Here is a 25,737-nt window from a genome sequence, read left to right as displayed (position 1 = left end):
GTGGAAGATATAAGAAGGAGGTTTCAAGACCATTATTTAGAAGCCTTGATTTATGGTTTATTCATTAGGGGTTCTTGCAAATGGTGAAAGAAGAATGAAAGTGTTTAGGTGACATTCAATTTTATCAATAAGTTAAAGGTTTTGACGATTCTGCTGAATGGGTGGCAAAAGGAGAAATCTGGTAATATTGATAAGAGGATAAAGCAGTTTGAGGATAAAATAAAGAAGACTAATGATATGGTTAGTAATGGATTATATATTTGATAGAATGATAGAGGCAAGAAAAAATGCACTAGTGAGATGTTGTGAGAGGTGACATGTCAAGAAGGAGATACATTGAAAATAGATGTCACGATTTTACCATGCAAAATAAAATAGATAAGAATACTAGATATTTTCATAGCATTACTTCAACAAGATATAGAAATAATAGGAATAATGCTTTGGTAATCAATGAGAGGGTGATACAAAATTAGATAAGGATTAAAATTGCGATTAGGAATTTTTACAAGAGCTTATATCATCAGAAAATTTCTCCTACAATTGGTTTCATAATAGACTAGTTAATATAATTGATGAAGATGAGTGTATATCTCTAGAAGTGATATCGTCTATTGAAGAAGTGAAGGAGACATTATGTGATTGTAAGTCAACAAAGGCATCAGATAGTGATGATTACAACATGAACTTCATTAAGAAGTATTGAAAAAAGATTGGAGGTGAGTTCACTGCAGTTGTGATGAGTTTCTTTGAGACATCTAAGTTACCAAAAGATTTTAATATTATATGGATTGCTTTGGCACCTTTGGGGTGAAGGAGATCAAAGACCTACAACTGATTAGTATAGTTGACTATCTAAAGTGTTGTCTAGGAGGTTGAGGAGGGTTATGCCATGTTTAGTTGAGGATATGCAAAGTACTTTATTAAAGGGTAGAAAAATACATGATGACTTGATGAGATATTGATTACTTGTGAGACTGTTTAGTGGTTGAAATTTAGAAAGAAAATTTCTACCATAATCAAGATGTATTTTCAAAAAGTCTCTAACAGAGTCAAATAGAATTTTATAGATATTATTTTAATAAAGATGGATTTTGGTCAGGGATGGAAGGAGTGGATTAAGGAATATGTAGATGCTTCATTAATGAATAAATGAGTCACCAACAAAGTCCTTTAGGATGGAGAAAGGTTTGAGACAAGGGGATCCTTATTTTCTTTTCTTTTTGTACTTATTATTGATATTCTGAACAGAATGATAGAAGAAGCAGTTAGGAAGGCGCGCACATCCCTATTACTGGTAGGAAGGGATAATATATAGTTGTCTTATCTTCAATTTGTAGATGACATTATATTATTTTGTTTCTTGAGTATAAGGATGCAAACACTATCCGAACCTGCAGGTACCCATCCCGCCCATATCCGGTTGGGACAAATTTTAAATTTTTATTTTAATTTATGTTATGTATGTGATGATAATTATAGGGCCAGATAGGGATGGAGCGGGTACTCGTGGGAGCGGGTTCTATATGGGCTATTATAGGGTGGGCAGGGTCAGATAGAGCAAAAACTTGTCCCATTACCATCTCTATCTGAGGAGGAGACTGTTCAATACTATAGGAGGCAACTTCGGTGTTTCGAGTTGATGTCTAGATTAAGTATTAACTTTGAAATGTCTAGCTTTATTCTGGTTAATTATGAGCTAGACTGGGTACATCGTATATGTGGTGTATTAGGGAGCAAGGCGACAGAACTACCTGTGAAGTACCTTAGAATAAATTAGGGGTGAATCCACGATAGGTGAAAACATGAAAACTAGTGATTGACAAATAAAGGTGGTAAACTGGTTCTTATAATATCTATTCTCAATAGCTTGCGAATTTATTATCTTAGCTTGTATATAATGGCAAAGGCAATTGCAAAGAAGTTAATTACTTTATAGAGAATATTTTTCTGGGGTAAAGAGGATGGTAGACTAGAGATTGCTCAAGTTAAATGAAAAGTAGTTCAGGCACCTAACAAGCTTGGATGATTGGGGGTGGTGATGCAGTTATTTGAAATACGACCTTTTGTTTAAATGGTGGTGGAGATTTTCTAAGAAAGATTGTTCGCTTTGAAAATGGTTGCTTGCTAATGTAATAACCTAGATCCAAATCGGATGCTATCTATTTAGATGCTTTCTACTAGAGGTGGCTCATAGAAGAACATCTATCAACTTCAGATCAATGAGCATCAGGTGAAAAAAAAGATGATTCATCGTTTGTCTATGGAGTTAGGAGATAGGAGGATGATTATATTTTGAAAAGATAATTGGTTGCATTGTGGTGTAAGATTTTATTTCCAAGACTTTTCTTGGTAACAAACCAAAAAGGATCTACCATATAAAAGAATGTAGATTTTGGGATACGTTAGAGTGGGTTTGAAGTTTCTAATGGAAGAAATATCTATACTAACGAAAATTAAAATTGCTGAGTCAATTTCATGGAGTTCTTTAAACTACCAAATTAACAAGAGGAAGAGATGACATAATTGTGTGAAAGTTTTATAAAAATTGTTTTTTTACTATTAACCCTTGTACAGGTTTTGTAGGAAGAAAAAATACCAGAGGATAATCAAGCTATAGTTTCACAAAAACTATTTGGAGGGAGTTGGTTTCACCTCAAGTTGAGATTTTTACATGGTTTGTGTTAGTCAGTAGAGCTAATATTAAAGATAGGTTAAGTAGGCTTAGTGTAATTGATTCTAATGACAATTTGTGTATTGTGTAGTAAGAATGTCTAAAATTTTTTACCACTTTTTTGTTGTTTGTGAGTATTCTTGATATGTGTGGTGTACTTAGACTTGTGATGTTAGGTATCCTTGGACTATCTGAGGTACTAGAAGGGAACATTTTGAAAGTTGGACATACGTGACAATGAGGAAGGAACTTTGCAAGAAGTGATTCATGAGTTTCTTCGCTATTGTTTGGAATATTTGGCCATCATAAAGAATTTTTTAGAATAAGATATCGAAAGTTGCAGATATTATTTCATCTTCACTTAGAAGCTATAGAGAGTAGAGTTGTACTAATTCTTGTTGAGTCATGATTTGATTTGGTGCCTTATGATAATAAACATAATTGTTTTCCTATTATAACTAAACATTATGATGAGCAATGTAGGAATCAATCAAGGTTGACCAATCAAGCAAGATAGAATTGTGCAAAACAATATTAATGACATATCATTAAGAAGATTTCAAGCAAAGTTTGGAAAGATGCTACACAATCAAGACAGCAAGATATACGCTTCAATAATCACGTTCTTGAGGGACAGCTGCTGCACTCTACAATCAAGCTAAACAAGAAAAAAATTTTATTGAAAGCCAACAGCTAAGAGCATGGAAGTGTGCAACAACTAGTAGATGAAAAAGAAAAAGTATTCCAACATTGAAGAAGATATATCAAGTTTTATAAAAGAAGGATTGAACCAAGGAAGAAGGCACTTATTTAAACAAAATCTGGTATAAAATACATTGCTCTTATTCCTTGTTTATTAAGTGTGTTCTTGTTTCTCTTTAGTCTAGATTCAAGCTTAGTTTGAGAGATTCAAAAGGTTAAGAGAGTAGTGCACACAAAAGCCATTTTAATTCTTTTGTTTGAGTGTTTTAAGTTTGAAAAGTGTGCTAGTTTAGAGTTCACTTGGTTCCTCCTAACTAGGTTGGGTTAGCACCTAGATGAGTTACTAAACTTGGGATGGATTAAGTGAAGTTACAAGAGTGTGAATCTCTTAGAATTGGAGTTTATAATCCAAATGGATTATACTGAAATTTTACCATTGTTGTAGTGGAGACTGGACGTAAGTCACATTGCACTTCGTTGCCGAACCAGGATATATTGTGGTCTTACTCTTCTCCTTTCCTATTCTCTTTAACTTCAATTATGTTCTATTCTGCACTGCGGAACAAGACAAAATTAAAAATAATCTCCTAAATTTAGTGTTCTATACAATTTATTTTATTAAATTTTAAAAGTGATTCCTTGATTATACCTCCCTTCTCAACTCACTTAGGAACCTTCAATTGGTATCAGAGCATAGTTGACCTATATTATTAATTTGGATAGAGAACCAATGAGAACTCTTGCTTATGATTGTGTCACCGAAACAAGACTCTCAGCTCATTAGTGTAGGTGAACCGATAGAGACGGTTGTCTGTTAGCCTGATAGGTGCACTTGATAGGTGACATAGTGAGATGACTATGATCAGTAACAATTAACATCAGGGCTTATACTCAAAGGGCAAGCTTCACAACTTGGAGTTAACGATCCATGACAAACAGCATTGTTGCGTACACTCTAACGAAAGAACAATCCAACAATAGGTCACCATACTTTAATGGTACCAACTATGCCTATTGGAAAGAAAATATGATAATCTTCATGCAACCCATCAATTACAACATCTAAAAAATCATTCTCACTGGACCAAACATTCATACCAAACTAAATAAGGAAAGAAATATTATTCCAAAAGAGGATACTGAATGAAATGATGAAGATAAGAAGAAAATAGAGCTTAATGCCAAAGCTATTAATTTGATGTATTTTTGCAATTAGCTTTGAGGAATGTAGAAAAGTCTCGAGATGCAAAACTGCAAAGGAGATATGACACAAGCTGTTTCTCACTCATGAAGGAACTGAACAAGTTCGAGAAACTTGAGTTAACAAGTTTTTAAAAGAGTACAAAATGATTCTTAGAAAGGAAGGTGAATGCATAGATGGGATGTTTGAAAGATTTTCCATAATCATCAATAATCTTGATGCTGTGGGAAAGAAACACACTGAAGAAGAATATGTGAGAAATATTCTAAGAAGCCTCACCAAAAAATGGGAAACCAAGAACATAGCAATTGTTGAAGGAAACAATATGAAAAAAATCTCCTACGATGAGATGAGAGGAAAACTGCTAACATATGAAACAACTAGTCATGAACCAAAGAAAAAGGATCTTGCGTTGAAATCTAGAATCTCCTCCAAAGATAAAGAATCAAAAGATGATCTCTCTGATGATGAGCTCATGTTCATTTCTAAAAGATTTAGAAGGATGATGGAACAAAAATAAAAGAAAAAAGGGTATTCTTCGAGTAACTTCAAAAGAGATCAAAACAAGGTTATCTGTCACCACTGCAGAGAACCTGGCCATTACTGATCTGACTATCCATAAAAGAAGAAGAAGAAGGTTCTTATGGCGTCATGTGAGGATCTCGAAAATGATATTGAGGATGAAGATTCTAACCATGAAGTCCATATTTGTCTCATGTCTGATCAAACTTATTATGATTAGGTAGATTATACTAAACTTTCAGCTGATCAATTACATATTATTATTGATGATTTAACAGAAAATTTAGCAAAATTTTTTAAAAAATATAGCAAATGTGAAAAAGAAAATGAAGCCTTGAAATTGTAGAATGCAAAGCTCAAGAAACAATTAAGCAAAGTCGAATTCTCTAGGGTTTTGAAACAAGAAAATGAGCTTTTGAAAACTAAATAGAGGATTTAAAAATAAGAAATTCGACTGCTGCTACAAGTGATGTTCTTGCTGAAAATGGAAGATTGCAAGAGATGATTAAGAACTTAAACATTGGTTTAGCAAAATTTACTCAAAGTTATGAAAATTCGGACAAAATTTTTGCTAATCAAAAGCCTATTTTCATAAAATCTAGTCTTGGTTTTGTGGAGGAAAGAAAACTAGTTTTGAAAAATAATTTTGAAGTATCCTCTTCCAAAACCGAAAGTGCCAAAATCAAAGGGCCACTCATTTCAAAAACAAGAATTCTCCTTTCAACTCTAAAATTCTAGCAAGGAGTAACATTGTTCCAATTGCAATATAGTCTGACACTATTCTCCTCAATGCTTTATTTACAAAAAGAAAATTGTTAATCATGTTTATAATATTGTCTGCGATTATAATGCTCTTGGGCAACTAAGAAGAATTAACATCAAAGGACCCAAATTAGTTTAGATACCTAAAACTTCTTGAAAGCTTTGTAGATTTTCTTTGCATCTAAGAGAAGTAAAGACATGTAATATCTTGATAGCAGATGTTCAAAGCATATAACTAGAAAATCCACATTCTTCGTCAAGTTAACTGAATATGATGGTGGATTTGTACTTTTGGAGATGATGGTAAAAAAAATCATAGCCATTGAAAAAGTTAATAAGGATTTTTCATCTTGCATTGACAAGGTATTCTTTGTTGAAGGATTAACACATAACCTCATTAGCATGAGTTAATTATGTGACAACGGTTATATGGTAATCTTTAGAAAAATCAAATGTAAGATGATTGCAAGGTGTGACAATATTTATGATTTAACTCTAGATGAATTAAAGAGTCAAAATGCAAAATGCCTTTCTTCAATTAATTCTGAAAAATGAATTTGGCATAAGAGGTTAGGACATACAAGCATGTTCCAAATCTCTAAACTAGTTAAAAGAAATTTAGTGAGAGATCTTTCTAATATCAAGTTTGACAATTGTGATGCTAGTCAAATGGGCAAACAAACTAAAACCTCTTTTAAATCTAAGGAAGACATCTCCATTAAACATCCTTTAAAACTTTTGCATATTCATCTCTTTGGGCTAACTAGAACTCAAAGTCTTAGAAGTAAAAGCTTTTGCATGGTTATAGTAGAAGACTATTCTAGATATGGTTGGGTGATTTTTCTTGTTCATACGAGTGGTGCTTTTCAAGTTTTTCAAAAATTCAGCAAAAAAGATCAAAATAAAAAAAATTAAAAATTATTTCTATATGTGATCATGGAAAAGAGTTTGAAAATCATCTTTTTGAATCTTTGTGTGATGAGAATGACAATACATATGACTTTTCTTGTCCAAGAACACCTCAACAAAATGGTATAGTGGAAAGAATGAATGTAAATCTTCAAAAAATAACTAGAGCTATGTTATGTAAAAGTGATATTTCACGTTTTTTTTTGGGCTGAAGAAGCAGGCACTGAATGTTATGTTTTAACCCGAACCATCATTCATAAGTTTTAAAAAAATATTTCTTATGAACTATGAAAATGAACCCTTCCTAATCCGAATTACTTTCATATTTTTGGATGTAAATACTTTATTTTGAATAGAAAATAAAATCTTGGAATGTTTGGATCCAAAGATCTATGAAGGGATATTCATTGGTTATTCCACAACTAGCAAAGCCTATAAAATTTACCTTAAAGACTCCAAAAATGTTGAGGAAACCATACATGACACATTTTGTGAGACTAATACTATTTCTAGTGTTCCTATAGATTGTATTACGGAAGACACAAAGGTTGAAAATGGCTCAAAACAAAGTGTTGTCCCTAAAACGCAATCAAATTATGTAGATGCTACTGTAAATAAAAATTCTGGAGAAAAAATAGAATTATCTCATATTTCTACAATATGTACTTTGACTGCAGAATATCCAAAAACTACAGAACCAACATCTGAACTTGCTCTAATTGCTTTCAAACCCAAAAAGTGGAGATTCTTGTAAAATTATCCTAATCAATTCATCATAGGTAATTTATCATAAGACATTACAACAAGATCATCTACAAGAAGGATAAAGTCAAGCAATTTTGCCTTTATATCAATAATTGAAATTCAAAATATTAAAGAGACTCATGAGGATCCATCTTGGGTTAAATCTATGGAAGATGAGCTAAAGGAATTCGAAAAAAATAAGGTCTGGACTTTGGTTCCTGATTTGAATGGCAAGAAGGTCACTGAAACCAAATGGATATTTAAAAACAAACTTGGAGAAGATAACAAGATTGTTAGAAACAAAGCAAAGCTTGTTGCACAAGGATATGATCAAGAAGAAGGGGTATACTTTAATGGATCATTTCCTCTAATTTCTCGAATTGAGGTAATAAGGATGTTGCTTGCTTATGCAATGTTTCAAAGATTCAAGTTATACCAAATGGACGTAAAGTGTGTTTTCTTAATGGTTTAATAGATAGAAAAATGTATGTAGCTCAACCTCCCAATTTTGAAAATAAAGTTTTTTTCTCACTATGTCTTTAAATTTGCTAAAGTCGTTTATGGTTTAAGACAAGCTTCTATAACTTGGTTAAGAAAATAATATGATAAAGATAGTTAAGGTGTTAGACATATTTAAATTTTCGGATTAATATTCAATGTCAACTATCTTGATCATGCAATGATTATGTTTATGGCAAACCCTAAGTGATTAAACCCTAATTCCTTAAGGCTCTGATACCATATGGGTAAATCCATGTGTACTTATAAAAGAGAGGACCAGATTTAATGGATGTTTTGTAACTATTTACCGACAGACCTATAATATTCTTAACATAGAGGTCGTTAATGGAACTTTTAACAAAACAACCTGAAAATCTGATACTCTTTTCCTTTTCAACACTAAAAAATTCCATGGATCTGATTAGTTTCATTTCTGATAGACAGGATCCTCAGATAAGAGGCAAGCTTAGAGCATACGTGAAACTAAGAAGCAAAGATAGGCATATTAAACAATCAAGATTTCAGAGAGGAAGAGAAATTTAGCAAGTATTCATGATGAATATTTCATAATGGATTTTTATTCGAAAACTGAGATATTTCTTACAAGGATGGACACCTCTATATTTAAAAGCTTACAGATAAGACTGAAATCTACACAGTCAATAGAAACAGGACACATGGCAGATAAGAAGGAATCTTATCTCCAACTACATCATTACATAAAGACAAACAATTTTAAACAAACTATTAAGATACAAACACGTGGAGGATAAGGATAAGGATCCTATCAACTCCATTATTACACATCCACTGCCCACTCATAATTACTTATTGAACTTAATGATGGGCTCATGCTCCGTAATGTCATCTATGTGTTCCATATGTGGAGAAAATACGATCTCACCTTCTTAGTGAAAATAGTAATCACCAAGTCATTCGTAAGCAGCTAACGGCTCTTCAGTCGGTTCTTCAGTGTCATCATCGATTCCTGCATCCACGTATGTTGGCCTTGATAAAAGTGGATAAATTCTTGCATCTGGTTCTTATTCATAATTGTAAGTATTCTAAGATAGTGGTAGATTATCCCATGGGTTTGAGTCTTGAGCGAGTGATGGTGTCGGAAAGGAGATGAATCCAATAAAAAAATCAGTCTGAAATTGCCTTAACTCTTCCTGTATTGTTCTGGAGGAACTCGAACCATCCTCTTTTTGTGAGAGAAAAAGTCCTTCAATAATTCCTGATAGCATATAGATATCAGGGTTATTGCAAAAAGTAAGATGTTTGGCAAGATTGTTGAGGCAACTCTTTTTATCTGTGGGCCACATCTTTAAATACCCTACTATATTGATGTTGCTCCTTGTATAGAGGGTTTCGTGCTTGTAATGAAACTGTTTTTTCAGGATAGAAGAGCAATAAAATTTCTACTTTTTTTGTGAGGGATATTCCATATTCCATGAGTATTTAGTGCACTGTAAAGTTTTGTTCTCCAGAAAGGGATAGAGGTAAACATAGTCAGAGGTTGCTCAATTAGTGATCCTGATAATTGTCTATCACACAGTTGGTGATACATGGTGAGAGCGGAAACAATTATAGTACAGTCATATTGGGCAAAAAGTGTCCATATGAACCATAACATTTCTTCTGGAATTGGTCCTTTGATGATGGGAATGATGCAGTAGAGAAAGTCAATATCAAAATATCGAGGTTGGCTGTTATCTGTGTAACAAGGAGAAGTTTGTGTAACTAATAAAACAGACATTGACGGACTAGGATTTTGACTTCAGTGGGATTTGTTGGCTTAGTCGAGAAAGAAAATGGGCCTGCTGGTCTTTTATAAAAATGATGGTCTTAAGGACAGTCCAGAAAAGGGAATGTTGGTGTATGGATGGTGTTCATTGTTAAGAGGTGGAGGATTTTTGGTGGGAGTTCTTTATTAGGACGAGAGAGATAATCGGCTATTGTGTTGTGATTTTCCTTGATGTGCTTAACTGTTAATTTATAGCGTGAAAAGCAATCTTTCCATCTCAAGAGTTGTGAATCTGGAAGTATCTTTCTTTTAGCATCCAATATTGATGGAAATAATGTATTGTCCATTTCCACGATAAAGTGGTAAGGACTCAAATGAAAATTGAACTTCTCTATCCCTCTTTTGACTGCATGAATCTCTTTGTATGTGGCATGGTAATACATTTCAAATTCTTTGAATTATCCACTGGCATGTGCACAGTAGTGTCTTGTCCCATCAATCTCCTCAAGTAGAACAGCTCCCCATTCGTTATTGCTAGCATCAGTTTGCAGAATGCGTTGTCCTTTGCTAGGGATTTTTAATGGAGGAGGGTTTTGAGCTACTTTCTTTAAATGCTTGACAGTTTTTGTTTGCTCAGGACCCCAGTGTGGAATTGTTTTTTTCACCTTTGATAGCTGACTTGTGTGGCTGGTCACATCTGGAAGACAGTTATAGATGTAGTTCACAATTCTCAAGAACTGTTGGACTTGTTTTGTCTACAGGTTGTCATTAGAAAAATTTAACAGTTCTTTGGAAATGTGATCTCTTGGTTAGAAAAATCCGTCTCGGAAGGTTATTCCCAAAAATTTAATTTGGACTTGTCCAATGTGACTTTTTTTTTTGCAGATAGCATGATTCCATATTTTTCAACAATGGTAGCAATTTGGACCATGAGAGTTTGATGAGCTGGACCATCTTTTGAAAATAAGAGAATGTCATCTATGTAGATGAGGGCTGAATGGAGTATGGGTTCAAAAATCCTGATCATGGACTTCTGAAATAATGATGGGACTACCTTTAATCCAAATGGCATGACAGTCCATTAATATTGTGCATCAGGTATTCAAAAGCCTATTTTGTATCTATCTTCAGGATGAATACCAAGCTCCCAAAATCCAACTTTAAGATCAAACTTGCTAAAAACCTTAGCATCGCTAAGACGAGAGGTGATGGCGTTGATTCTGGGCAATGAGAATTTGTCATCTTACAAGAATGTATTTAAAGGTTTATAATCAATGACCAATCTCTTTTTTTCTCGGATTTGTTTTTATTTCTCTTCAACATAGAAGGCTTGACACCCCCAATTGGATGTTATGGGTTCAATCAATCCTTGGTTCAGCAATGTAGCACATTCTTCCATGGCTAGCTTTAAATCTTCAGGATTCATTCCTAAATGAGTTGCTTTTGTAGGATTGATATCTTCATTCTTTTTGAAAGGTAATCGGATGTAGATTTCTTGATTCTTCCATAGAGGAAGAGGGTGGACGAATTTGTCATGGCTGTTGCAAGAGGTTCTTAGCAATCTTTTCTGAATACTTTCATATTCTGAAGGAGTTTTGCTGATTCCAAAGACACGAGTAATTGTGATGAATGGCAAGAAGTCTGTCTTGTACCTTAATCCATTTGGCCATTTGAAAATTCCTCGTGTTCGATAATATGCATCGAACCCGAAGAGTACGTCTTGCTTAAGAAGATAGCTTCCTAAGACTCTTAGCCATGTTGTTGTTCCTGAAAATATCTTTAATCTGATATTTTTTTTTAGAAATGAGATCAATTGTGAAGGTCTCTTTGTTTGTCGTAGTGAATTTTTTGTTGAAAGGGATCCATGCTTCTGAAGGAAGCAAGTTAGGTTTGACAACCGTGGCACAGGATCCTGTATCTAGCAAGGCAATAGTCTTTATGGGCACATCATATTTTGATGCCATTACCCTAAGACTGAAGTGAGGCCGAGGAGTATCATCAATCTGCTTGAGCCCCAGACTCCCCAGATATCCTGGCTTCTTATCTTTTATCCATTGTTGAGGCATTAGAGTTGTCATACAATGGATTGGCCTGTAGGTATCATCATCTTCTTCAGACCATTCTCCTTCAGAGTGAGAAATATGTAAGACATATTGAGTGTTTTCATCCCTTTCTGACTGCTCTTCAAGGATAGATTCAAGATCTTTATCACTTGTAAAGAGACAGCATCTTGTAGAAATTGAAGCATTTTTATCTCTCTTTTTTTGGGCAAGTTTTTGCAAAATGTCCAATCTGACCACAAAAAAAATATTTGTTGGAATTTTTTTATCTCTGAAGTTCTTTCTTCTGAAATAACATGGTTTCTTCGTTCTGAAATTTTTTCTATTTCCAAAGTGATTTTGGCCAAAGGTTGGTCGTTGAGTTCTCCTGAAGTGGTGTCTTCTTTTTGTTTGGCAATCACAAGAATCAGCATCCTTACACTTGATCTTTACATAGGATTTGTTACATGCTCCTTTGAACTTTTGAAAATTTTTTATCAGTTGTTTGATAATGTATTGCTGTTCGCAAAGCTTATCAAGAGCTGCTAAAGCCAGCTGGTAAATTTCTCCGAGAGTCGTTGTAGGAATCTCCTTTCGGAGGGTAGCCATCATTCTCTGAATCTTCGATTGGAGTTCTTCTGGAAGTGATGTAAGAAATACTTGTTTAAGGAGTGGGTTACTCTGTCCTCCAAGAGAATAATACTTAGCTTCCATCTTTTTGTAGTGAGCCTCTAGATCCTTTCTGTTGAGAGGGCAGCATCTCATCTCAAAGTATTCTTGAAATTTTTTTTTTGGATAATAGTAATATCTCCTAAAAAAATTTTGTGTAACATTCCCAAGAACTAAGCAGCACTTCCATTAATGAGTTGCAGATGTTTATACTCACTAAGAGTGTTGATCCATTCACTAAGATGACCCGTTATTCTGGTGACAAATTCAGAAAGAACTTGCTTGATACTTGTGTTTGGACTTGTCATTTTGGTATTAATTCATACACCAAAATTATTTAATCTTTCTCTATATTTGTGTGAATGGAGGTTGTCAAAAGTGAAATAATGATTGCTTGCTTTCATCTGGGTCAAATATGCACGAGGTGATATTTAAATTTTCATTATTTGTTAAGGTGGATAATAAACCAATTCAAATTTGTTTTTACATAATTTTTTTTATTTTCTACGGTTTCTCCAAATCCGATAGGCCAAAAACTAATTATTCACAGATCGGAGCTATATTTAAGGATTTGTCGCTGACCTTTAACATCATTTTAATTCACTCTTTTTTTTGTATTCAATTTCCTAGGGGTTTTTTTTTGGGCAGGAGGAGTAACATTTATTTGTTAGGAAACTAAACAAAAACGCTGGCTCTTGTTTTGATTTTGGGCCTTTAGCCCATTTAGAAACGACAACCCACAGTCAAAATGTTTCTCGTCGTTTCGTATCTAACCCATTGACACTGAAAGTCTATAACACAACCTCCCGCCGACCTCCGACCTCCGCCCTCCGCCCTCCGCCCTCCGCCGTTCGTCGTCATAGTGGCGCCTCCAGAAGCTTCTCTTCCGTGTTGCCACCGTCGATCCGAATCTATCGACCGTTCTGAAGTTGGTACTTTTCAAATCTACAGTGAAGCTCCTAGCACCCCAAAACCCTAATCATATTGATTAGGTATTCACTCGCACACATCCGCTGTTAAAAGTCTTGCGTTTTGCTGAAATATTTGGAATTTTTCGAATGCAATAACACAAATTTTCACATAGAATAGAAATTATCGATGTAGAATTATGCTAAAATCATTACATTAGATAGCATAGGCCTTACATTTTCTCCCGTTTTAGTAAAGATATATTTAGTTTTTCTCAGGTAGGGGGATTGGTGAAGTGAACATAACATGGCTTCTAAAAGGGAAAGGGAAACTAACAAGGGGTTAGGGGAGGAAGAGCTTGATGCAGAGGCTAAAAGGCAGAGAAAGGATGAGGAGTCTTCTCCTCCTTCTGCTGCTGCTTCGGTTGCAAACCTTCTGTCTGGGTTGGCCAATAATTATGCCGACATCGATGAGGAGGAATATTATGATTGAAAGGGAAAGCCTTCTACTAATGAGAGGAGGAATGACGGGTCCCAGAAAAATGGGAATGGATATGAAGAGCTGGGTGATAGTGAATTAGTGATAGTGATGACGATGATTCCAACGAACCATTATATGGTGGAAGACGCAGTCGACAAATTGAGTCTCGGAAGGACTGTCCTTACCTTGATACTGTTAATAGACAGGTATTCAGCTTATCCTGTTCTTTTGTATATGCAGACATTCTTTTGTATGCATATCATATCTGAGATTCTGAGCTATGATGATGTTGTGCAGGTTTTGGATTTTGACTTTGAGAAGTTCTGTTCTGTCTCTCTGTTGAATTTAAATGTGTATGCGTGCTTAGTTTGTGGGTAGTATTACCAAGGCAGGGGTAAAAATTCTCATGCCTATACACACAGCCTTGAAGCAGGACACCATGTTTATATCAATCTCCGAACTGAGAAAGTCTACTGTCTACCCGATGGATATGAAATTAATGATCCTTCATTGGACGACATTCGTAATGTCCTTAATCCAAGGTTAGTCTAATATGTTTTATTTTGGCTCTCTTGCAATGCACAATTATTTGAGAACAGATTTCTACTTATGATGTCATTGGCTAATGGCTATTGCCTGCCGGGGAAAAAAATAAAAAAGGAAGAGGAGGTTTTTTGTTTCCCATTCTAAAGGTTCAAAACTGATGCTATGAAACATTCCAATATCAGATGCATATTGTTATTTATTAGGCCTTTATATTTGTGTCTTTATGGACTCTCTATTTATTGTATACACTTCATAGTTTTTTGTTTAGTGAACATTGCCGTGTACTTAGGTTCTTCTGCCTATGGATGTGTCATCCTGTTTGTAACATGATAGTTCTGTGATGCTCATAGTTCCTGTAAAAGATTAAACCTCAATTATCTAATATTAAGAATTATATTAAAACTAAATTTTTAGTGATTATTCTATATGATACCAATCTTTCTTCATCTAGTGATAACAATTTCTAGTTAAGATTAAATACTAGAACTCATCTAAGTGCATTTATATGGTTCACTGCCTGCAGGTTTACTCCAAAGGATGTTGAGCTACTTGACAAAAATAAGCAGTGGTCTAGGGCACTTGATGGTTCTAGTTACCTTCCTGGAATGGTATACCTTGTCTTGCTTATATATTATAACAATAAAATTTGCATTGTTCATTTGATTTATCTAATCCATTATGAAATGATTTCAGGTCGGACTCAATAATATTAAGGAGACTGATTTTGTGAATGTAACAATTCAGTCCTTAATGTGAGTTACCCCCTTGCGGAATTTTTTCCTTATACCTGAGAACTATCAACACTGCAAATCCCCACTTGTTCATCGATTTGGCGAACTGACGAGAAAGATCTGGCATTCATGAAACTTTAAAGGACAGGTTTGTTTTAGTCATACTCATTACCTACGTATGACTTATAATTTAATGCTTATCTCTGTATTTATCTGTGCCAACAGTTCAGCCCGCATGAGTTTCTACAGGCAGTGATGAAAGCCAGTAAGAAACGGTTTTGCATAGGAGCTCAATCTGATCCAGTTGAGTTCATGTCGTGGCTTCTTAATACGCTACATGCAGATCTTAAATCTTCGAAGAATACCAGCATAATTTACGATTGCTTTCAGGTACTTTCTTATTGCTCTTATTTTCTTATCTTTCGGTTGAATGTTGCTGCTAGCTGCAACTATTTACCTAAGTTCAAATATCAAAGAAAAGATATTTTTTAAAAAAAAAAGAAAAATATCTATTGAAGTGCCATTTCATTTTTAAATAGGGTGAACTTGAGGTTGTAAAAGAGATTCCTAACTAAGGGATCACCGATAAGAAAGAAAACGGTGAGGACCTAAACAAGAATGAGAAAAATTCAGATGGTGCTACAGAGAGAGATGCATTCGTCGAAGAAACTTCCAAGATGCCATTTCTAATGCTAGGATTGGATTTGCCACCGCTTCCACTTTTCAAAGATGTGATGGAGAAAAATATAATACCCCGTGTACTGCTTCACTTAACTCGCTTACTTTGCTTTGTGCATTGAAATATTGTCATGAAAATAATTTACATTTAGGTGGTTGTAGTTTGAATCATAACTCTGTTGCTGGAAGACATATACAAGAATGGGGAAAGGAATGTTGTGGTTACACTGTTAGAAGGATAGTGTGAAACCTTGTAGCTTGTTGCTTATTAACATTTTTTTCTGAAAACAAGGTGCAAATTACACTCATCTCCCCTGAGGTTTGGCGAAATTTAACCTTCCTTCTAAAGCAAACATAACGAAGAATTTCACTACACCATTCAAGGGAGACCAGAAAAATTTTCCCTTAAAAAAAGTAAATGAAAGAAGCAGTTTATGATATTTAGTGCATGTTTGGGCGCTATTATTTTGTTAGAAAAAGATCTTTTTTCAATGAAAAAATATCTTTTTTTATTTTTTAACGTGTTTGGTAAATTTCTAGTAGTAAAAGTAAAAGCACTAGTAAAATAATAAAAAAGATCTTTTTTGAGAAGCTGTAATTTACATCTTTTTTTTAAAAGATCTTTTTTCCTTAAAAAAAAAGATGTTTTTCGTGTAATAAATAAACAAAAAAGTACTTTTATATTGTTATACCCAAACATAATTGATAGATAAAAAGACCTTTTTACATGAGATATCTAAACATAAAATTACTTTTACTTCTCTATAAGATCTTTTAAAAAAAGATAACTAAAAAAAAAGATCTTTTTTCAAAAGCTCACCCAAACAAGCCCTTACTTAAAAAAGATTTTGCTTATGCGGTAATACAGCTACAGTTTATGTTATGTAACTTATGTTCTCCTGTTTTAATTGACCGGGTTCTCAAGCACCGTCTCTTATGCTAACAAAGTTTGCTATATAGGTTCCTCTCTTTAACATTCTATAGAAGTTTGATGGGGATACTGTTACAGAGGTGGTTCGTCCTCACATAGCAAGAATGCAGTATCGGGTTACCAAATTGCCTAAATATATCATTATTCACATGCGTCAGATTTACTAAGAACAATTTTTTGTGGAGAAAAATCCCACTTTAGGTAAGAATTTACTTACTGTAATTTTGTTCTAGTTGATGCCAGCGTGCTTATTCCAAGTTCATAATAAGAATTCTCGTTTCAGCCAACTTTCCTGTTAAGAACGAGTTGAAGGACTACATTCCCTTGCCAACGCCGAAAGAAAATGAGAAATTGCGATCTAAATATGATTTAATCGCCAATGTTGTCCATGATGGCAAACCTGGTGAAGCTTTCTACAGGGTATTTGTTCAACGCAAATCAGAAGAACTATGGTAAGTTTTGTTTCTTGGCTAGAGACAGAATATTCATCAGTCTATTTATCCTTTAGAACTCAAATTCATCAATCTGAATTTCTGTTTCAATAATAGGAATTAATATCTTAATTTTATTTCTTTTCTTTTTAAAAAAAAAAAATAAAATAGGTACCAGATGCAGGATTTGCACGTCTCAGAAACACTTCCTCATTTGGTTACACTTTAAGAAGCTTATATGCAGATATACGAGCAGCAACAGCAACAGCAATAAAATCGACTCGAGTCCTGTTTTGCAAGCACCATAATCTGAAACTTGATTTTACCCGAATAGAGATGTAGAGGTGTACGTGCTGGGGTTGGGATGAGTTGAATCCAGCATTATTTTTTTACTGGGTCATTTTGTAGAAATCAAATCAAAATCACTGAAAATAATTGGATCTAAGAGTTGACCTCATATTAGACGATGCATTATGTAAGAATTTGGTTATTATATTACTTATGTAGTAATGAAATTTTAAACAAAAAAAGTTTTTGGCCAGTATTTTAATTTCTTTAGTTTTGTAATCCAATAACACATTTTTAGCCTAATATTTTAAAATATAATTGGATAATTGTTGGTAAAAAATAATAAATTTTATTAGTTTTTTAACATTTTTTTATATAAAATACTATTTCAACAACAAAAATAGTGTCAGCGAGCACAAGTATAGAACAGGCAGAATTCACTTGCAATTTGCAAATATGGCAAGTTCTTTAGCAGGTATTAATTAGCATTTACATGTTAAATTAATTTTATATTAACCAATTTGAGTTGGTTCAGTGGTTAGTTTGTTAGTCCATTTAACTAAGTAAATGGACAATAGTACATATGAAAGAGTGCATGGTATTTTTGTCTATTGGAAATAATATTTGGGTGTACTTTGATATTTATAATTTTTTATATATATTTTTGTTCACCCCAAACTCTTTCATGTGTAAGTTTGTCTATTTACTCTTTAAATAAGTGTTAGAGGTTTGAATTTTGCCTTATACATGTAATAATCTATTGGCTGGGAGTAAACCCTTGAATAAAGCTTCAATCTGCGACAGATTAGTTGACCTTGACTGACCGACAGGTGACTATGCTGGTCGACCCCAATGATTGAGAGGTGACTATGCTGGTCGACCCCAATGATTGAGTGGTTCGACGATGATTATTAGCATAGTTAAAAAAATTGAATCGACCTGGGCAGTCCAGTCTGGACATTGGACCGGATAAAGAACGAATTTGGTGAGAATAGGTTTGATTCAGTCAGATTTTGCAAAAATTGATGAATCGGTTGGTTTGAGAAACTCGGACCGGTTCGAAAATTTTTTAATTAAAACCCCCAAAAGTTTGACGTTTAGGGAAAAAAAAAACCCTAGGCTGGCTCTGAAACTGCCTCACCCCCAATTCTTTTGACAACGGCACACCACACACAGAGGCACAACGCTGGCAGCTCACCTCGGTTCACCGCCAGCGCACGCTCGCCGTTGTCGCCGCGCTGCTCGCCGGATACTCCGCATCGTGTGCTCACGAGTTGCCTCCCGCCTCTCTCCTCCGTCTGTGCTGTGTGCTCGGCTGCTAGCGTCTCGCTGATCCTCCGCTGGTGAGTGCTAGAGCTGTGCTTTCTGGAACCATGCAGCGTATTGTCGTCTTCTGCCATCACAACACCCAACGCCTGGTGTGCTCCACTTTTTGCGTCTTGCCTCTCTTCCTGTACCTGTGCTTCCTGGTGAGTGCTCGCGTCTCGCCTTGCCGCGTCTCCGTCCCTCCCTCGTCTCTCTTCCGTGGTTGTTGCTGCCTGAACTGCTGCTCGTCGTCCATCTTCTGCCTCTGCAACATCAGGTGAGCATTTAAATTCTTTTATAGTTTTTTCCCAGGTTGATTCATTGATGTTATTGCTGTGAATTTTATTGTTGATTGGTTTATGAGCTGATTAGAAATAAATATGGCTGTGGTTGAATTGAAATGTTGAATTGATTTCTGAATTGGTTTATGAATATGAATATGCATGAGTTTTGCTGATTATGAATATAGTTTAATCAATGTTCTAAAAATTGGTTCGGACTGACCAGTCAAACCGGTTGAACCGTAAATCATTATTAAAAACAGTTCGGTCAAATATCAAAACCATCAATTTTAAAAATCGTTGTTGAACCGTCGACCGTGACCCGGCCGGTTTTTTGAATTAGGAAGCAAAAGCCGTCGTTTACAAACTCCACTACTCCAGTCCAATTCTAACCAAACCCCAGACTCCAGAACGCGCTCTCTGCCTCTCTCACACTCAGTCCAGAGCTCCTCTCATCGAGCTCCTGTTCCTCCCTCACTTCCGTCCAGCCACCGCCTGCTACCGCCTCCGTCGGAACTTCCAACTTCGAACAGCCACCACCTGCTTCCTCACTTCCCCTCCATCGCGCAGCAGCCATCGCAACCTTCCTTTCCCTCCATCGCGCAGCCACCGTGCGAACGTGGAAGCCTCCGTCGCACAGCCACGGTCCCGCCGGCGCTAGCTCTGTTCCACTCCGTCGCGCAGGCATGGTCCCGCCGGTGCTAGCTCTGTTCCACCGCAGCCACTGCCCCGTTCGAAGGTGCTCCTCTTCTCGGTGTCTTCCTCTTGCGTGCTCTGTTCAAGGCTTCTAGCTTCCAGGTAATTTTTTTTAACTATAATTGAATAATTTTTGATAATTATTGTTAGTCAAGTTCTGTTCAAGCGCGCTCGAAGGTTACTGTGAAGTTGTGAAGTTGTGAAGTGTGAATTGTGAATTATGAACTGTGATTTTTTTATTTTTCTGTGAGCTGTGAACTGAACTGTGAACTGTGAACTTTGTTGAATAATTATTATTAGTTAAGTTGTGAACTTTGTTGTTGTTACTTGTTACTGGGTTGAAAAAAGTACTTCGAAAAATTGAGGGAAAAAAGTTTTTTCTGCACCAAACCCTCCCTGCTCTGTTCAGAAATTATTGAATGATTATTGAATGTTTTGTGTTTTTGTTGAATGATTATTTGATTCTTGATTAACACTGGATGCTCTGCTGTGTTTGTGTACTATTTCTATATTGTGTTTGTGATTTTTTGGGTAATTCAACAGGTTAAAAATAAACTTGCTGTTTAATAATATTTTCTTCGATTGTAGATTTCGGTAATTCAATAGGAAGCAGATATAAAAAGCAGAGCTTTCAAGTCTGTGCGAGTCGCTGTCCATGTCCTGCTAAATCGATTGCAAGTTTATGTTATTTCCTTTAGTTTTAATGTTGGATTTTGAAACTAATCCTAATTTCTTGCTTCTCAGGAATCAAAAATCAAAAATCAAAGAAATAGAAAAGAAGCAGGTATTATAAATTAAATTCAATTCTGAGTATTATTGGCTGGACAATTATGAGAACATTATTACCGTTTGTGAGCTGAAAACTTTAGATTTAATTGATTTTTGTCTGGTAATTATTGGTTGGACAATTATGGTGGGTTTTTAATTTGTTCTGTTTGGAATATGAAGGATGAGCTTAAGGAGAAGCTTGCTAGAATCTATGATGTTAAGGACCCCGAATTTGCGTTCGTGTTCAAGTTCCGCACCCATTTCTGAGGGGGCAAATCCACTGGTTTTGGTTTGATTTATGACACTGTTGAGAATGCTAAGAAGTATGAGCCTAAGTACTGACTTATTAGGGTAAGATAACTCCATTTTTTGTTCTTCTGATGTGGTTTTTGTTCATGAGTGTAATTGCTATGGAATGAGAAACACTTTCATCCAATTAGAATGTATGTCTTTTAGTCTTTGTAAATTGTAAGACTGGTAAGTTAGTGCTTACTAATATTAATTGTTATTGGATGGGCTCTATGTATAACAATATAGTACTCCATCAATTCTTGTCAGCCCTGTTTTTAACATAATGATAATGTGTATTTATTAGGTGATATTGATGCTGATTTATATCAAAGTAGTGATAGTAGTAGTCTTTATGCTGCATTTTTTTATTTTTCTGCACAAGTAAAAAATCGATTTATGATGATTGATGATATTTATGTTGGCATTTCATATTTGGAGTTTATACTTTTTTTAAGACCTTAAGATTTTAGTTGATGACATTTCATGCATTCTTTAAATTTAGGAGATATTTTAAAGTTTATATTACTATAATTATATTTTAAAGTGTTTATTTATAATTTATTTATTATTTTATTATAAAATGATTTTTTCGGTTGGACCACGGTTGAACCGGTTGGACCAGTAAACCAGTGACTAGAGTGGTTCGATGATCGGTTCGGTTTTCAGAACCTTGGGTTTAATTGTTGAATATGCAGTGGTTTTATTAATTGTTGAATTGGTTTATGAATTGGTTTCACGAATTATGAATTTTGTTGATTGTTGATCATTGTTTCTGTAATGATGCCGGTTTGTTTTGCTATTAGTTACTTAGTTGATTGAATTCTTTTCTTTTATGGGATTTTAAGATGGCTTCATCAGAAACACCATCATCCCAAGAACATCCCATGAAGATAGATAGATACCTAGATTTTTTGAAATTACTCCCTGGACATAATTTATGGTTTGCTTTTCTTATTGTGTTAAATTAAGATACTATTGTAGTAGTACCGAGTACCGACTAAGTGACTATTGTTCAAATGTTATTAAGATACTAAGTGACTATTGTTCTAAAATTTGCAGCTGATTTTAGAGGGATGTAATTCAAAATCCCAGCAATCAATGATGTTGTTTAGGTGTATCATGAGCGGTGAGCCCAGCGCTAAAAGACAATACCACAGTCGCAGGGCGCATATTCCATCTTCGATTCCTCTCTCTATTTCATCCAAAGCTTCCATTAATTGTGAATCGCACCAACCAATCCTTTTCAATTTGAAAAATGCAGGTACTTGCACTTCTTCATAATTGAATCAAAGTTCCTTTTGTATTCTTCATGTTGTGAAAAACATTGCCTTCCTGCACCTTATGGCACTGAGCTTCAATCCATTGCGAAAGGGTTTACAATATAGATTCTTGAGCTATTTCTATGATTATTCTTTATGTTGTGTTGATCTGAATCTGTGCTCTTCATCATTGCCTGCAAAAAGTTCTGTTCCTGGTTTTGGGGCTCAAGGTCAGGGTAAACGTGAAAATCATAGTTTTAGGTTTCCAGGGGAATTGCGTGTTACTGCCAATGATGATGGTCAGAACTTCAATTTTGGTAGTCTTGATACACTGAGTGATGATGAAGAGGAAGAAGATGGTGATGGTGCTGGAAAAGGTTCTAGTGATGGTGATGATGAGGGTCTTGAGTTTATGAGCTCCTCTAATAGCAATGATAATCATGCTTATGGAGAGAGTATTGGTAGAGTTGAAATTGATGAACATGAATTCAGGCACCCTTTGGTTAAGGAAGTTTGTAGGTTGATTACTTATAGGTCAGCTTGGAACCCTAGACTTGAAGGATATTTGAGGTACTTATTGAGAAGATTGAAGCCGCCACATGTTTGTGCTGTCTTACGCTCTCAAGAAGATGAACGAGTTGCTTTGAATTTCTTCTATTGGGCTGATCGGCAGTGGCGCTACAAACACGATGCTATTGTCTACTATACATTGTTAGATGTGCTTAGCAAGACTAAATTGTGCCAGGGTGCTAAGCGGATTCTTAAGCTTATGATGCGCCGTGGAATCAAATGTTCCTCTGAAGCTTTTGGCTATGTGATGGTGTCTTATAGTCGAGCAGGCATGTTGAGGCATGCCATGCAAGTTTTGACCGTGATGCAGAAAGCTGGAGTTGAACCTAATTTATCTGTATGTAACATTGCTATCTATGTTTTAGTTAAGGGCAGCAAATTGGAGAAGGCACTGAGATTCTTGAATCGAATGGAGCTGGTTGGAATCAAACCTAATGTTGTCACTTATAACTGCTTGATCAAGGGTTACTGTGATCTGAATCGGGTTGAAGATGCATTGGAGCTTATTGCGGAAATGCCCTCCAAGGGATGTTCCCCTGACAAGATTAGTTATTATACTGCGATGACTTTCCTCTGCAAGGAGAAAAGAATTGAAGAAGTGAAGCTGTTGATGGAGAAAATGGTGGTGAATAGTGAATTAATTCCAGATCAGGTTACATATGATACGCTTATTCACGCGCTATCCAAGCATGGACATGCAGATGATGCTTTGGCTTACTTAAGAGAAGCAGAAGACAAGGGCTTCCACATTGATAAGGTTGGGTATAGTGCAGTAGTTAACTCCTTTAGTAAGAAGGGCAAAATAGATGAGACAAAGAGTTTAGTGAACGAGATGTACTCGAAGGGTTGTATTCCTGATGTTGTGACATATACTGCTATTATTGATGGATTTTGTCGCATAGGGAAGATAGATGAAGCGAAAAAGATGCTGCAGCAGATGTACAAACATGGGTGGAAGCCAAATACCGTTTCATACACAGCTTTGTTAAATGGCCTGTGCCACAATGGGAAATCGTTAGAAGCAAGGGAGATGCTGAATGTAAGTGAGGAGCATTGGTGGACGCCAAATGCCATAAGTTATAGTGTTGTGATGCATGGTTTCCGTAGGGAAGGAAACTTGTCCGCAGCTTGTGATTTGGTTAGGGAAATGGTTGGAAAGGGATTTTTTCCAACTCCAGTTGAAATTAACCTGCTAATACAGTCCCTGTGTCAAAATCAGGAAGTGGTTGAAGCTAAAAGATTTTTAGAAGAATGCCTGAATAAGGGTTGTGCCATCAATGTAGTAAACTTTACTACTGTAATTCACGGTTTTGGTCAGATTGGTGACTTGGAAGCTGCTCTATCAGTGCTAGAAGACATGTACTTAATCAACAAACATCCTGATGTTGTCACATTTACAACATTGTTTGATGCATTGGGGAGGACAGGTAGATTGGACGAGGCTGCTGAGTTAATAACGAAGATGCTGTGCAAAGGTTTGGATCCTACTCCGGTAACATATAGGACAGTCATCCACCATTACTGTAAATGGGAGCAAGTGGATGATATGTTGAAACTATTGGAAAAAATGCTTGTTAGGAAGCCATTAAAAACATTATACAATCAAGTAATTGAGAAGCTTTGTGCTTTTGGGAAACCCGAGGAGGCTGAGAAACTTCTAGGAAAGGTTTTGAGAACAGCATCAAACCTTGATGCTAATACATGCCATGTTCTCATTGAAAGCTATCTGACTAAAGGGCTTCCTCTATCAGCAAATCGAGTGGCTTCTAGAATGTTCAGCCGTAATTTGGTTCCTGATTTGAAGTTGTGTCAGAAAGTGAGCAAGAAACTAATGTCGGATGGAAAGTTGGTCGAGGCTGATAACCTTATGTTGCAACTTGTCGAGCGTGGAATACAACAAAATGAGACGAATTTGTGATATTAGCTACTACTCCAAGCTTAAAGGTTGTGCCCATGGTGCTATTTTCATGTATCTTGCATTTCATGTAGTAAGGCCATTCTTTGTTCTAAGGAAAAATTTTTGAAAAAGCAAAATTGATTCTTGTAATCTTAAATATGGTTTAGATAATTGTCTTTTTTAAGTTTGGCACATATGTATTTCTCTTTCATGGCGATGATGATAGGCTTATCATTTTCATGCTAGTGTTTACATGATATATTATCTTACAAGTTGTGCATGAAAATGAATTCTAACATTGTGTGCCTTGTTGACAATCGCATGCTTCTTTCCCAAACATAGTTCTTCCAATCATTTGGAAGAGAACTTAGCACATTGACTATTCTAAGTCATAAAATGAGATGTGTTGTATTCAAACCTCAATGACATTGTAAAAAGGGATGGGATTAAAAAAAAAACCAAACAGATTTAATCATGAATGGAAATGAAGTTTAAGGAAAAGAGTAGCAGGTGTAGAATAAGAGTGTGATTTTATGTAAAGAAGAAATAAAATTGAGATATCAGTGTATTAAGATATATAGCACTTGTTTTTGTTGGCCAAGAGCCTTTGTTGGCGGAGCCTCTAATTGCTTTTTGAAAGAACTTTGATTGCATCCAAGACCTCCTCATGACTTGATATGACTATGGGATCCACTTGGTTTTGTGGTTAATATACAAGTATGATACACTGCCTTGACCCAAAAAAAAAAAGTATGATACACTGCCATTCCCTAATGGGGTGATATGAAATAAGCTATGATGCACAGACAGTGATACGGGACACGTCGACACTATGTTAAGAATAAGATTGGACACGCTGACACGTGATGGTATTTAGGTGTGTCCAGGTGTGTCTGGAAAAGAATTTTTTATTTTTTATTAAGACACGGTTAGACACAGCAGACACGCGTGTCGGACGAGTGTCGGTGAGTGTCGTGTCCGAAATGTGTCCGACACGCGGACACGACAACTCAGCGAAGTGTCCGTGCTTCATAGGAAATAAGACAGTAATTCACACGAGAAGTACGTGCTATTAGGTAGATGGTTATCATGAGATACGTTTTATGTTCATTTAATCAATGAATTAATAGTTAAATTAGTCTTTAAAAGGTGAGATATTTTTTAAATTTGTCCCTAAAATATTTTTTTAATCAAATTGGTTTTTCA

At 35.4% G+C, this 25,737-nt stretch overlaps 1 protein-coding gene, 1 long non-coding RNA gene and 1 pseudogene across 3 annotated transcripts; 2 read left to right on the top strand and 1 right to left on the bottom strand.

Annotated features, from left to right (window-relative positions):
• On the bottom strand, nt 2,937-18,551 carry LOC110272310. The gene is made up of 3 exons (XR_002363502.1): nt 18,443-18,551; nt 12,749-12,751; nt 2,937-2,949 (listed from the first exon to the last, which is right to left on the bottom strand). It is a non-coding gene; the product is annotated as an uncharacterized LOC110272310 (long non-coding RNA).
• LOC107644012 lies at nt 13,138-17,718 on the top strand (annotated as a pseudogene).
• LOC107644013 (pentatricopeptide repeat-containing protein At1g09900-like) lies at nt 18,513-24,882 on the top strand. 2 transcript variants are annotated; one of them, XM_016347782.2, is made up of 4 exons: nt 19,544-19,848; nt 20,491-20,530; nt 20,695-20,865; nt 21,865-24,882. In XM_016347782.2, exon 4 carries the CDS (start codon nt 22,147-22,149, stop codon nt 24,550-24,552), a length of 2,406 nt encoding a protein of 801 aa, XP_016203268.1. In that variant the 5' UTR covers nt 19,544-19,848; nt 20,491-20,530; nt 20,695-20,865; nt 21,865-22,146; the 3' UTR covers nt 24,553-24,882. The 2 variants fall into 2 exon arrangements, with proteins under 2 accessions (XP_020980064.1, XP_016203268.1); XM_021124405.1 differs by lacking the exons at nt 19,544-19,848; nt 20,491-20,530; nt 20,695-20,865 and adding exons at nt 18,513-19,047; nt 20,271-20,277 and having other exon boundaries at nt 22,442-24,882.

Source organism: Arachis ipaensis, chromosome B05 (genome assembly GCF_000816755.2).
Source record: "Arachis ipaensis cultivar K30076 chromosome B05, Araip1.1, whole genome shotgun sequence".
NCBI lineage: Eukaryota > Viridiplantae > Streptophyta > Magnoliopsida > Fabales > Fabaceae > Arachis > Arachis ipaensis.
This window is presented reverse-complemented; position numbering and strand designations above follow the sequence as displayed.